This window comes from Diorhabda carinulata, chromosome 6 (assembly GCF_026250575.1).
Source record: "Diorhabda carinulata isolate Delta chromosome 6, icDioCari1.1, whole genome shotgun sequence".
Lineage (NCBI taxonomy): Eukaryota > Metazoa > Arthropoda > Insecta > Coleoptera > Chrysomelidae > Diorhabda > Diorhabda carinulata.
In genome coordinates, this window is record NC_079465.1 from 2,590,460 (window position 1) to 2,603,635 (window position 13,176).

The 13,176-nt window shown below is 29.8% G+C and overlaps 1 protein-coding gene across 4 annotated transcripts; it reads right to left on the reverse strand.

The window, feature by feature from the left end:
* Positions 1-617: 617 nt before the first annotated feature.
* LOC130895666 (uncharacterized) lies at positions 618-12,732 on the reverse strand. 4 transcript variants are annotated; one of them, XM_057803107.1, is made up of 6 exons: positions 10,913-11,039; positions 7,751-8,065; positions 5,063-5,254; positions 3,776-3,950; positions 3,023-3,229; positions 618-1,055 (listed from the first exon to the last, which is right to left on the reverse strand). In XM_057803107.1, the coding sequence occupies exons 2-6, from the start codon at positions 7,798-7,800 to the stop codon at positions 732-734; spliced, it is 948 nt and encodes a 315-aa protein (XP_057659090.1). In that variant the 5' UTR covers positions 7,801-8,065; positions 10,913-11,039; the 3' UTR covers positions 618-731. The 4 variants fall into 4 exon arrangements, with proteins under 4 accessions (XP_057659090.1, XP_057659088.1, XP_057659089.1 ...); XM_057803105.1 differs by lacking the exon at positions 10,913-11,039 and adding an exon at positions 12,718-12,732 and having other exon boundaries at positions 621-1,055; positions 5,063-5,269; XM_057803106.1 differs by having other exon boundaries at positions 627-1,055; positions 5,063-5,269.
* Between the last annotated feature and the right edge of the window lie 444 nt (positions 12,733-13,176).

Genomic DNA, 13,176 nt, shown 5'->3' on the forward strand with positions numbered 1-13,176 from the left:
ACAAAGATACATTCTTCTATGTGTTGTCATTGATATACAATGAGTGTCACTCCTACTAGCAAGTGTTTATCAATTTTTCCGTATCCGTTGATTTTTTGTAACATAGATAAATAATTTGTCTGGAGTTTTTATGGTTGCACTTTTGCACTGGTGCACTATACAGTTCTTGTAAAACGAACGAATCATTTTTAGAAAATAGTGATACTTGTCACAGATGTAAACAGATAACTAAATTGTTATTTTTAAACACAAAATACGTATTGTAAATATTGTTATTTCTTTAAAATATACTTTTTTTGAGATAAAATAGACATTAATAATACGAGTTGTTTTCATAAACTGAAATTTATATTTTTTTGGTATAAATTGTAGCTCAAATTTTCATTACATTTATTTCAATTATTTTCAAAATGGCGTTCCCAAAAAGGTTTAATAGTGCCGCCATTATATAGACAAGTTGAAAAGATAGTAATATCAAATTGGATTTTTCCATATTTTTTACGAAAATTCAAAATTTGAGCAAGTTTTTTGTATATTTGAATATTTCGTAAAAAACCAATTGTTACTTTTTTTTGTTTGGTTATACAGGGGGTTAAAAAAAATAAAAACACAATATAACGTTTGCGTTTAAAAATTTTATTGAGCATGAAAAATTTTAAAATACATTGAAGTAGTACCATTCCGTTAACTGTTTTTTTTTTTAAATATTAACTCACATTAATCTCATAGAACTAAATATAATTAGTATGTGGTATATTACTAGTACTAACAGTGCTTTTACTCTTCTTTAACTTAATTTTGTCTTTAATTTGCAATAATCGCGATGTCGATTCTCTATGAACCAACGGTATATGCTTCTTATCTTGTTCACCGACGTTAATTTTTTCACTTTCAATTTGTACAACGGATTTTAAATCGTAACAAAAACCGTCTTTGCAAATAATAGGACTTTGCAGGGCAGTTAATGGCGATTTAACTAAAATCGAATCATATTGATTTGTGTCTGGAGTTTCTAAAAAGAATTTAGGAACAGAACTCTGTCTGATAATAGGTACCTACAAAATATAATTATTTCTCAGGTACGGGTTCGCAACTATAAATTATTTTGAATTTTACAGCTAAAATACTAAGACTATATGATAAGTTTTTACGTTAACTTCGCAATTTTGACACTTAATGCCACTGATCACAATATAAATATCAAATTATAACTGTGAATCACTGGAAATTGAATTCTAAATGTTACCTAACGGTATTCGGCGTTGTCAGATTTATAGTTTTTGAAATCAGACAAATATAGTAGATTTTGTTAGTTTTTTCTTCGTTTTTCTTTTCCTAAGGAATAAATTATTATTCTATCCAAATTAATTAATTAGTATCGTATTTTATCTATAATTAATACCCGTGTTTCCTTTTAGTTAAATTGATCGGAATCATATATATATATATATATATATATATATATATATATATGTATATATATATATATATATATATAATTTTATGTCAATAACAGGAAAAAAATGACAATGCGGCAACGCTGTATACCCAACATCTGACACGTTTGCAAACTTTTTATAACTATTAGATCAATGGCCAAGTGTCATATGTCATTACTGTTGAGTGTTGACGTCAAATTAATAACAATAACGTTCAAGATAATAAAAGAAGCTTTCAAGTAGAATAGCGATAGGAAATTGAAGTATAAGTAGTAAAAATAATATCAATATAATAATTAAAGAGCCTTTATGTTAAATTTGCAATTTTGACATTATTGAACAAAATATAAATATCGGTGTAACTGAAATCATCACTCGTGTAAGGGGAAATTACATTATAAATGTTACCAGAACGCTGTTATTGTTTTAAAAATTAGGAAAATGTAATAGATTTTGTAAGGAATCAATTATTATTCTATTAAAAGTAATCAATAAGTATCGTATATTATTGAATATTATTACTTGTATTTACTTTTAATTAAATTAAACGTAATCATAAACAATTCAATTTTATATCTACAATAGGGGAAAAAATGAAAACGCGGCAACGATGTATAACATCTGTCATGTTCGTAAACTTATCATAAAACGTCATTTATTCATTTCAATATTTAGATGTCTATGGTTTGGATCATAGATATAATATTAAGACTGTTCCGAAACTAAGAACCCGAGTTCAGGTAGATCACCTATCGTAATCCAGAACGAGATTTAGATTACAGCTTCCGAAAGTTTCCTTCATAAACAAGAACTTTTAATTTTTATTGCTTTTTTGCGCGTTAATGTATGACATTTATTTATTTCTATACCAGATTTCATACGTTTGATAATTATTGAAAATCAGTTATCCACCTACCCTAACGTCACACCGATTTAAGGGGAATGCATAATTAATAAAGTTCGAAAAATCATAGACAAATTAAACAACTCGTTAGCTGATCGTATTTACCATCTTTCAGTGTAGAAATAATCATATCATATGACTACACCCCGATTAACTCAATCAGATTCCGAACAACAATAAACGTGATCCGGGTTAGTTTTCGGACAATCATATCATGTTCGGGTTAAATCGATCATAGTTTCGTTATATTTATGGTTTGAATATGAGATCAGTGGCCAAAATATTAGTTTCATATGTCATTACTGTCAATGTCAATAACGTTTTTAAGTCAAAAATAACTTTTTAGTTGAATACCGACGAAAAAATTGAACTTTACAAAAATATATTGGATCTATTTGTTTTCGTCTAGTTACTGGATTTTTTAATTTTTTATATTTCATTGTGGAAAAATCATTTTTTAAGTGTCAAATATTGTTATATTGACAAAATTTTTACTACAAACAAACGGGAAACAAATAAGGCATTGTTGAGTAAAATTGGTATGTATAAAATGAATAAATAAAAAAATATATTAAAGATAACCTAAGAAACAGTTTAAGTTAACTTTTGTTTATAAATTTAACATTGTTAAGCATAAAACATATAAAAGTGAGGTTATTTTTCTAATTAATCTACTTACTTCTTTGGAACCGTCGATATTCAAATGCAAACTTCTTGATTGTCTCCTTTCCATAAGAGATTTCTTACGAGTTTCTACGGTAGGAGGGGGAGATAGGAATGTATTTTCCGAAATAGCAGGTGTGTCAGCTACTGAATTTTCAAATGTTCTATCAGATATATCTTCGAAACTCACAGTTTTTTTTACAATATTTGTACAGGAATCTTCCTGTAAGAATAACAGCATCTTGGGTAAATTAACAGACGATTACAGGAATAAAAAAATGAAGTAACACTTCTTGATAGGTGGTTCATTCGGGGTTAAATAGGTTGTTGAATCGTTTCGGTTGTTTTTTATCTATTTGTTTTGAAATTTGTTCATCTTACTGCTACACAGTGATCAAAATAGATTGTTTTAATTTTATTTAATGAAACTATAAGAATATTTGTCATAAAAATCTAATTTTGTTAATTTTCTAATTTTTAAATTCTTTTATACATTTTGTTGATAAATTTTCTTGATTTTATGTCTTTTCTGATTGAAAATTAGTTTTTAGGCAATTTGATAAAGACCGAAATAGGTCGAAACGTCAATTTTTCAATAGTCACTGATTTTCAATCAGAAAAACCTAAAATCAAGAAAATTTAGCAAGAAATTCACCGTATTATAAAAGGGAATGAGGTTAACAGATATATTTTATTATAATTCACACATATTTGAAGAGATTTAGAGAATATTATACTGTCTAGAAGATATTTTGTTGAAATTGCTCACCTCATCGTTTTTTTCTAAATATTTAGAGTTATTTGCTAAAGAATTGCAATCTTTCTCTTCAAGATCATAATTTGTTTCTAAAATAACCGGAGTAACGCGTTGCATCGAAGATTGGCTTTTACTTTTTATCATAAAGTTTCTTTTTCTCGGTTGCGATATGATTGGAGACTTTTCCCTGGAAAAACACCAAAAATCTAATACACAGATGGCGCTATTAGTATTAAATCCATATGATTTTCAGTTAAACCTAATCCTCAAAAGTTGCGTGTATAAATTTGTTTGTCTAAATGGATAAAGGGGCACTTCGTGTGTTTATAAAACATTGCTTTTTGGCATAGTTCATAGTTGTGGGCGGCCAAGGGTTGTTAAGCACATAAGCCTTCTGTTAAGACTCGTCGTACCCTTTGTTTTTGTCAAAAAATCATTATTGAAGCCATGCTTCAGCTTGATAAGCATTATCCGGACTTTGCACCGAAACCGATGCATGCAGTAGACGTCCTAAAGAGGCTGTCATTAATGAAAACATCAGAAAAGTGCATAAAATAATTCCGGATAACTGTATAGTGAAACTGATTGAGATAGCTGTGACCCTAAAAGATATCAAAGAAGATTGGGCTTTGAATTGCTTCCGTATCCACTCTATTCTTCAGATCTGACCCCATCGACTTGTTTCCTGTTTTCAAACCTCAAGAGGATGCTCGCTGAACAGTATTTAAACGCCGATGAAGAGGTAATGGCCGAAACTGAAGGCTACTTTGAAACTAAAGATAATCGAAAAATTGTATGACCACTATATACTTGAAGAAAACCATATAAAAAATATTTTCTTTGTACTAGTCTACGACTTTTCAGAGAATCAAAAAATGTGTAGAAATATTTCGTATTCAGTTTTTGACAGCCCTGTATATTTCTTTTTCATTTTCGTAATTTTCCTGGAACTTGTTACTGTTTTTTTTTCTATTTATATAAACAGTTATTTAAAAAAAACAAATTTTAAACCTTTTTTTATTATTTGTCTAACCAAAACTTCTTAAAAAAACAAAATGTTAGGATATGCAATACATAACCTAGAAATACGATTAATATTTATTTTAAATGTAGAATTAGCAGCTTGGGTAAAAATTAAATTAATTAAATAGTATAGTTAATTAACATTTTCTTTTATCTTCAACTATCCACAAAAAAATTATGTATAAATATTTGTTCTGGAATCGCCTATGTCATCAACCAATAATAATTAGAAAAAGAAGAAGTATTTCCACTAAGAGAAAAGTAAATTTTACTCACGTTTTTACCGGAAGAGGATCAATAGTGACAATCGCTCTTCCTGCTATCACAGATACACTGTCATAGAATGCCATATTATCGCAAAAATTATTGTTTTTTTCTTCTTTTGTGATTGACTCTTGATACGTGGCTATGCTCTCGTCGAAGCAAAAACGTTCTTCTATTAGATGCCAATAACATGATTCCAAACAGCTGAAAATACAAATTCTGCTATCGAAATTTAGTGAATAATTTCGCAATTTACCTTCTTAAAATTATAACCACATCCCTGATATGACAAACTTATGGTAAGTTTTATAATATGAAAGATATTTTACATTGTTGCCACGTTATAATTATTTTTCAGTTTAAGGGCATAAAATGATATATTCATTCTATTCAATTCAACTAATAGAAAATAATAGCGTAGATGTTGAGACTTTCAATGTAATATATTAGTTTAAAGCATCAATTTTAACGCAATGGATTGTATCCCTATCAGATAGATATAAAAATAATAAATCCTACAACACCGAAGACAAATTCCACACGGTTGCCAATGTTTAAAATTTAATTTCCTCTGATAAATGATTTCATATATATTTGGCATATTTAGATTTTCTCTAGTGGCTGCAATTGTTACCAGGCTGTTAATGTGAAAGCTAAAAACATTAGGTCAACTAGATCGAGATACTGCAATAGCTCAGTCAAAGTCGAACAACATTTTGGTTATGATTAGTTTAATACAAAATATTATTAAGTAAGTATTTATATTTTTAATAAGTGAATTAGACAAATAAATAAAAGAAAGTGGTATCTAATTTGTCGTAGTCTATTTCAGATGTTATTTACTCTCACTTAATTGGCTATAAATTATTAAAAACATTGTATTTTAGTACTTTGTTTTGTTCTTAAGTTATAAAAGTATTCAAAAAAGACAAATTAAGGAAAATTTGTGTGTACACTTCCATATTTCTGCTATAATTCTTAATTTTTGCAAAAAACATTTATTGAAAAAAAGAAACTGATTTTAAAATTTAGTTATCTTTTTTGTTTTATCTTGTTAATCAAAATTATGTTTTATTTTCCCGAACAGTTATAGTTGTGGACATATAATTGACAGTAGTACTTTCCATGTATTCTATATATTGTAAATAACAACGCCACTTATAATTTGGAAAAATCTCTAATTAAAAAAAATAATTGAACTAAATAAAAAATAAAACACAATTTGACTGTACTATAATTGAATTCGTATAGACGCCTTCCAAGTCTGTCTTTACACTGAACTTGTACAAATCGAATACGTACGTTTTTAAAAGGGTTAGTAGGAAACAGTTGAAACGTAATTTTTTACTTAGGGCCTGTTTGATTCATATTCAATAAGAAAATGAAAAAAATACTATAAGTAATTACTAATAAAATACAAAAAACACCAATTAAAGAAATTATAACACACTTATCTACCTGATTTTGATAATAAAACTAATACTGTTGTAGTGTTGCCAACGTTTGAAATTTAATTTTCCCAGATAAATGGGAGATCGCTTGATATACATTTTAAGTATATAAAAATGTTGTGTTTGGCTATAATAATAATTCAGAACTTTACTTAAAAGACCATTATTTTATTGAAACTTTCCAAAACATCGATTAGTTTTAATGTAATAGACGTGGAAACATTAATATATTTTAGCTTTTTGGTACAGAAATAAGTTTAGATCAATTACGTATATAAAATATTTTCATAATTAGGTATAACAGCCTTAACATAAATACTTCTTTCCTGTTTAATAAAAATTAAGTTTAAAACATCAATTGTAATTATTGTAGAAATAATTATAGTGGAAATTTTGTTGCTTCTATATAGATATAGAAATAAGTTTTGATAACTTACATACGACGACTCTATTTCCTAGTATATTCCATTTTGAGACATATTTACTTGTTTTTAAACTTTTAATAGATAATTAGACAAAGGTAAGTGTAAAAAACTATTTATAAAATTATATTTTTGTGTGGTTATATATCATCATAAAATTTACTATGGTATTATTATGAAGAAATATAATTTATGAAATATCATAAATCTAATAAGATAAAATTAGTCCATGTTTATGAGTTTTGACGAAATAAACGTCTAATAAATATATCATTTACTGCAAGTTTGTCAAATTGAAAATGGAGCTTGTTCGAAAAGAGTTAAGATAAAATTCATAATACTAAGAAATAAAGAGTTTATACAAAAAAAACTGCTGAGTAACAATAAAAACAGACTCAATATTTTCCATTCGAAACTAATATCCTTATTTAACATCGCGTCGGCGGGAAGTATGATCATTGAAAATAACCTAAAAATATTTATGTATATAACCGCCATTGAAATAAAAAAGGTTTCTTATTTCCATGGTAACCGCCAAGGAGAGATCGAGTGTTGTTAGAGTGTACAGGGTGGTATTTAAGTAATTCTATAGGGTAATATAAAAATAAATGGAAAGAAAATATTAATAGTCTTGTTTTAAGAAAATATCTTTTTAACAATTGAAATGTATTGTTTTTCTTTATATCATCGCCAAAAAAAAATTGTTAATATAAATGTTTACATTGTGATTTTTAATTGTATATCACTATGATCTACGAGCACTCGATATTATTTGAATATGATATTGTTTTATCGAGTTTTTTTATTAAAAAGAAAGGGTAACTCACCTCTGTATACATTTGCACATATCCTGTACGCGCAAGTACACCTTCGGCATCTATTTTCTTCACAAACTAAACCACACAGTTCTACTGTTACACAGATAAGGCTAGTCACATGTCGATTTTGATAAATCAAGATATAATCGAGATATAATTACTAAAATTATTTGTTTCTGTTTATTGCTGGTGTACGTAGCACTTATTATATCTTCTAATATTACGATTTATTAGTTTTCTTTGCCGAATTTGTAACGCATTCAAATCATTACCTTCTGCATTCTCAAATTGGTGTCGTAGAGTCGCCTCGTTGGGTAAATATAGCTGCAAAAAGAAGAGGAAAGTAAATAAAAGCGGATTGAACTTGCTGTTCACTCGCAAATAATGAGTAAAAATATTTCGAAGAATAATTCAAGTTTATGAAAATAGGCTAAACAGAACCGGACTTAGAGGCATTTTTTTGTAATAAGGTTCCCGCTCTCCCCCACTTTTGGGTAAATATAGCTACAAAAAGAAAAGGAAAATGAATAAAAGCGAAATGAACTTTGTGTTCACTCGCAAATAATAAAAATATTTATTTTAGAAATAAAAAAAAAATGAGTGGAAACATTTCGAAAAAACAATTTTCGTCGTTTACACGTTTTTTGATATATCTCGGGACAGAAAAAAGATATCGGTATGCGGTTTTCGTTATTTTAATGTTAATTTAATTTACTATTGACATATATGCTTAAAAATGTATGTTTCCGTTAAAATTTGTGAAGAAAAATCACAATGTCTGACATAGATCAAACAACGCCATCTAGTATTCACGTTTTTAATTATTTTATTTACAATTCATGTTTTTTTTATTATTTGGTAAAATCTCTTTCGAAAAATATCAAGTTTATAAAAATCGGCTGAACAGAACCGGACTTAGAGGCATTTTTTTGTAATAAGGTTCCCGCTCTCCCCCACTTTTGGGTAAATATAGCTACAAAAAGAAAAGGAAAATGAATAAAAGCGAAATGAACTTTGTGTTCACTCGCAAATAATAAAAATATTTATTTTAGAAATAAAAAAAAAATGAGTGGAAACATGTCGAAAAAACAATTTTCGTCGTTTACACGTTTTTTGATATATCTCGGGACAGAAAAAAGATATCGGTATGCGGTTTTCGTTATTTTAATGTTAATTTAATTTACTATTGACATATATGCTTAAAAATGTATGTTTCCGTTAAAATTTGTGAAGAAAAATCACAATGTCTGACATAGATCAAACAACGCCATCTAGTATTCACGTTTCTAATTATTTTATTTAGAATTCATGGTTTTTCTATTATTTGGTAAAATCTCTTTAAAAAAATATCAAGTTTATAAAAATCGGCTGAACAGAACCGGACTTGAAGGCATTTTTTTGTAATAAGGTTCCCGCTCTCCCCCACTTTTTATTTGAAGAAATAGAATATTTTTTTCTACATTCTTGGTATTGGTTTTTCATGGTTTATATCCTTTCCTCCCTTTTGCTTCGTATTTTCTTTGTTAGTAAATTAATCCGCGACATAGTTTTGATTTTAACTTTGAGCTACCTCAAATCCTTAAGTCAAAGGCGCTTTTAAAATCTACGAAGATTATGTGTAGCTCTCTATTGTTTGTTTATTGGACTATTTGATCTATTTTTTGAATTGCGTTAATTGCGGTTTCCTATTTATTAGGTAATCATAATCAATTTTGAATACAAAGCGTAGATGGTAACGAAAAGTTATTTAAGACATTTTTTTAGGTTATAATTTGTTTTTTTCATTTCCTCACAATCATTCATTACGAATAAAAGTGATAAGATGACGAGGTAATGACTTTCAGACTAGATCGATTCCATTTTCGTATATTTTCGCTTATTCAAACTTTCTAATCACAATTTTTGTTTAGTCTAGTCGAATTTTGAATATATTTAAAAAATAAATAATAGGATTTCATAAAAAATGAATAAAATAATAAATTAAATCATCATTTATTATGGGGACCACTCCTAATACGATAAATAGTACAAATTCTATTTTATTTATTTATTTTAATAAGTCGCCCACCTCTAATCTACGCCTCTGCTTATCTAACAACGAATATTAGTAATTAAATATCAATTATTTTTGATTAGTACTAATAAATTTACGCATAAACAGGTTATTGAACGTATCAGTCTAATTACTGAAACAAAACAGGTGGGAAAACAAATTAGTTCTCACAATTGGGTTAGAAAAAAGACAAATAATAATATCAGATGTATTATCGTTTTTTTTTTCTTAAACAATTCTCCCGACCCAAAATCTTCATCTTTTTTCTATGGAAATCCAGATCCACAGTCTTCCAACTTGTTTGTAACAAAGAGTAGGTAGAAGGTTTTTCCCTAAGTCAGGTATATTAACGAGGATTAATTTAATTGTAATCTATTTGGACTTTAAGAAGTTTACTTGAAATTTCACGGTTCGGGGTGCGTTTTATTAGGGGTTTCTTTAATATTTACCTTCCAAAAGTATCTATTTGACTGGTCGATTCATTTTCTGATCTCTATGTTACTCAAACAGTGCTGGAAGTCTTTTTTCGGCGAAGGCTTTAAGGTTTACTTAAATCGGGTCCTTTTTTAAGCAGATTTTCGTCAAACCTTTCAAGGAAATTTGATCAGACCCTTCGGCGCAAGAGCTTTTGGTCTGGAGTCAGATTAAATACGGAAACAATTCATTACAAACTCCACAAAAAGATGTGTTAGCCCCAAAAGCACGTTGTTATCTCATACAGGGTTAACCGGGACTAAACTACAATCATAAACACATCGTATCAACTTTCCTGGTAGTCTGAACACGTTCTCGATGACATAAAGTTTATTTATGTCAATGAAACATGATAATTTATCGAAAATTCACGTCATATTCGCAAGCTTTTATCATTTTTGTGAATTAAACTTGTTTAAATCGAATTGTGAAATATTTTCTCTCTACCCACTAAAGACTCACACTGTATAACATTTAGAATGTACTAGAATATCTCGAGGTTTAATAATTAACGACTGATTAATCGTATCGTGCAATTTGCGAGTCAAAAAAATAACTAAACTAAATATGTACTTTGCCGTAGTGCCTTCCGTTCAAACTTATCGTTGAAAATATTCGTAAAAACGTCGAAATGACAGACTTACCTAAAAAAAAAATATCCACGCACTAATGAACACTAATATATATCACGTTTTAAAACAAATTGCATCATATTAAGCATCGTTTAGTTACCGAAACCACTAAACTGGTCAGACCCCTGAATCGTTCTCGAGAGATCGTAAAGCAGAAACTTCCTCTCTTCAGGTAAAAATTTCAAACGAGATTAAGGAAATCGTCGACTACACCGTACGAAACTACACTTGTCGGTATATCGTACGAGGGGCGATCGTAAAATAAAAAAAAAAACGACCGCGATTCTCCAAGTGGTTCAGGTGGACTCCAAGGGGGTATTTATTGGGCGTGACGAATAATTGGGGGTCCACAATCGTAACCAGACGTCCACGAACATTTATTTGGTTTCGAACTACAATTTTGATTTGATTTTGTGTGATAAATTACACCAATCGCTTCAATTCGTGATTAATGCGGTTCATACGCGCTTATTTCCACAATTTTATGATGAGAATGATTTCCAATGATTGCTGTTACATACCGAAGTACGATGGTTGTCGAAAACCTCGACAATTACGATGGGACAGCCTCAATTTGTAAGTTTATTTGAAATCGGATATTCTATCGATGGAAACGGATGTTTTATATTAAATAATCATACAAAAACCTCAACGAACCTAACCTAACCTAAACATTTTCATTGGAATCCACGATGTTAAACTTGAAAGTGTATTAAGACGTAGCTAAAGTTTGACTCTATGGTTCAGGGTTGCCAACTAATCACGAGGGAAAATTTGAACTGTCAAAGTTAAACTTCGTAATAAACCGTCTACTAAGAAGAAGGCCATTTCGATTTAGTACCAAAGCATCAATTCTTCTGTTACATTTTTACTGTTTAACGCCCAAAACCGTGTCCCGAGGGGACACAGGGGCCACAGGGTTGGCAACCGTGCTGTGTTTTGTCATTGACGTTTCAAATGTATACATTGTAACCTCAAAAAGGCGCGTAGACATTTATTAGTTAATGTTTAGACCAGAAAAAAGAACAATTAAGCAATAAGGAACGAATAACCAACCATAATATTTGACGTTTGACATTTGTCAATGTCGATCCATCCTCTATGTCAATAGGTCTTGGGGTAACAGTTTTGAGAAAGATTTGTTAGACCAATTCTTATAGGATTCGAGGATGGATATTGCGTAGACGGATCTGTACATCCCGCAGCATTATCGTACAGATCTTCGTTTGAATAGGCAGTCTAAACATAGACTATTTGTACCCTGAATGTTTTTTATGATACCCAGAACCGTAAAATATAAACTGTCGACGTTTAAGGAAAAAATCAGGTGAAATATATTAGAACAAAGTTTAGTTTTCAATTTAAACTGAAGATTGATCATAATTTTCGATTGTTAGAAGCAATTTTAGTTGCTAGGACGTGGCTCAAACCTGATTATAATGAAATTTATATATTTTCAAGTAATATCGACTATGATATTCAATGATTTCATCCCGACGTTCGAATCGTTGTCCGAAAAAATAACACGAATGAATTTTTCAATATTTGGCGTGCCCCTCGTACAAAACTACTGAACGACCTCGACGATTGCTGCGAGAAAAACCGCGTTTTATTACATTTAACGTCGATACACGTTCCACAACGATCTTGTGACTTTCGACATTGAAATTTATGAATCGATTGAGATACGGTTTGAATTATACTGTGGGAAGTCAAGCAATGCCGAAGTTGGGATTTTTTAACAATAATACAACTTGACTTAGATACGTTTCATTGAACATAACACTAATAAATAATTTATTATTAATTTCACATACTTGACGGTGCGTTGCCGTAGAGTAGTCATGCCATCAACAGGATTCAAGTCCGGGCAACGCGCTGGCTGGTAATTTCGACGTCTACCGTACGAAGCGCTAAAACAACGACATTAGACATCATTACAGCCGAGATCGTTGTTGTGCTTCTCGTGGAGACCTTCCTCGATGGTTGTCTTTGGGATTGATCGTATCTCGAAATCAGCATCACACACCAATTGACTTTTATCCTTTCCTTCATCCAGTTTTGTTCCCTGTGCGCAAAAGGTTGCTGAAACAGCAACTTTTGAAGGACTTGGACAACGTTTTAACCATCTAGAACGACTTGGAGTTGTTGTGGAACAGTTTCCGTGAAAGCGGCCCTAATATAGGAGCTCCTCCTCTGCAGAGCTGCGGTTGTGGTTTTATGTTTATGATTGCGCTGTTCCTGGATTAAAAAAGAAAAAAAATAACGTCGATTTT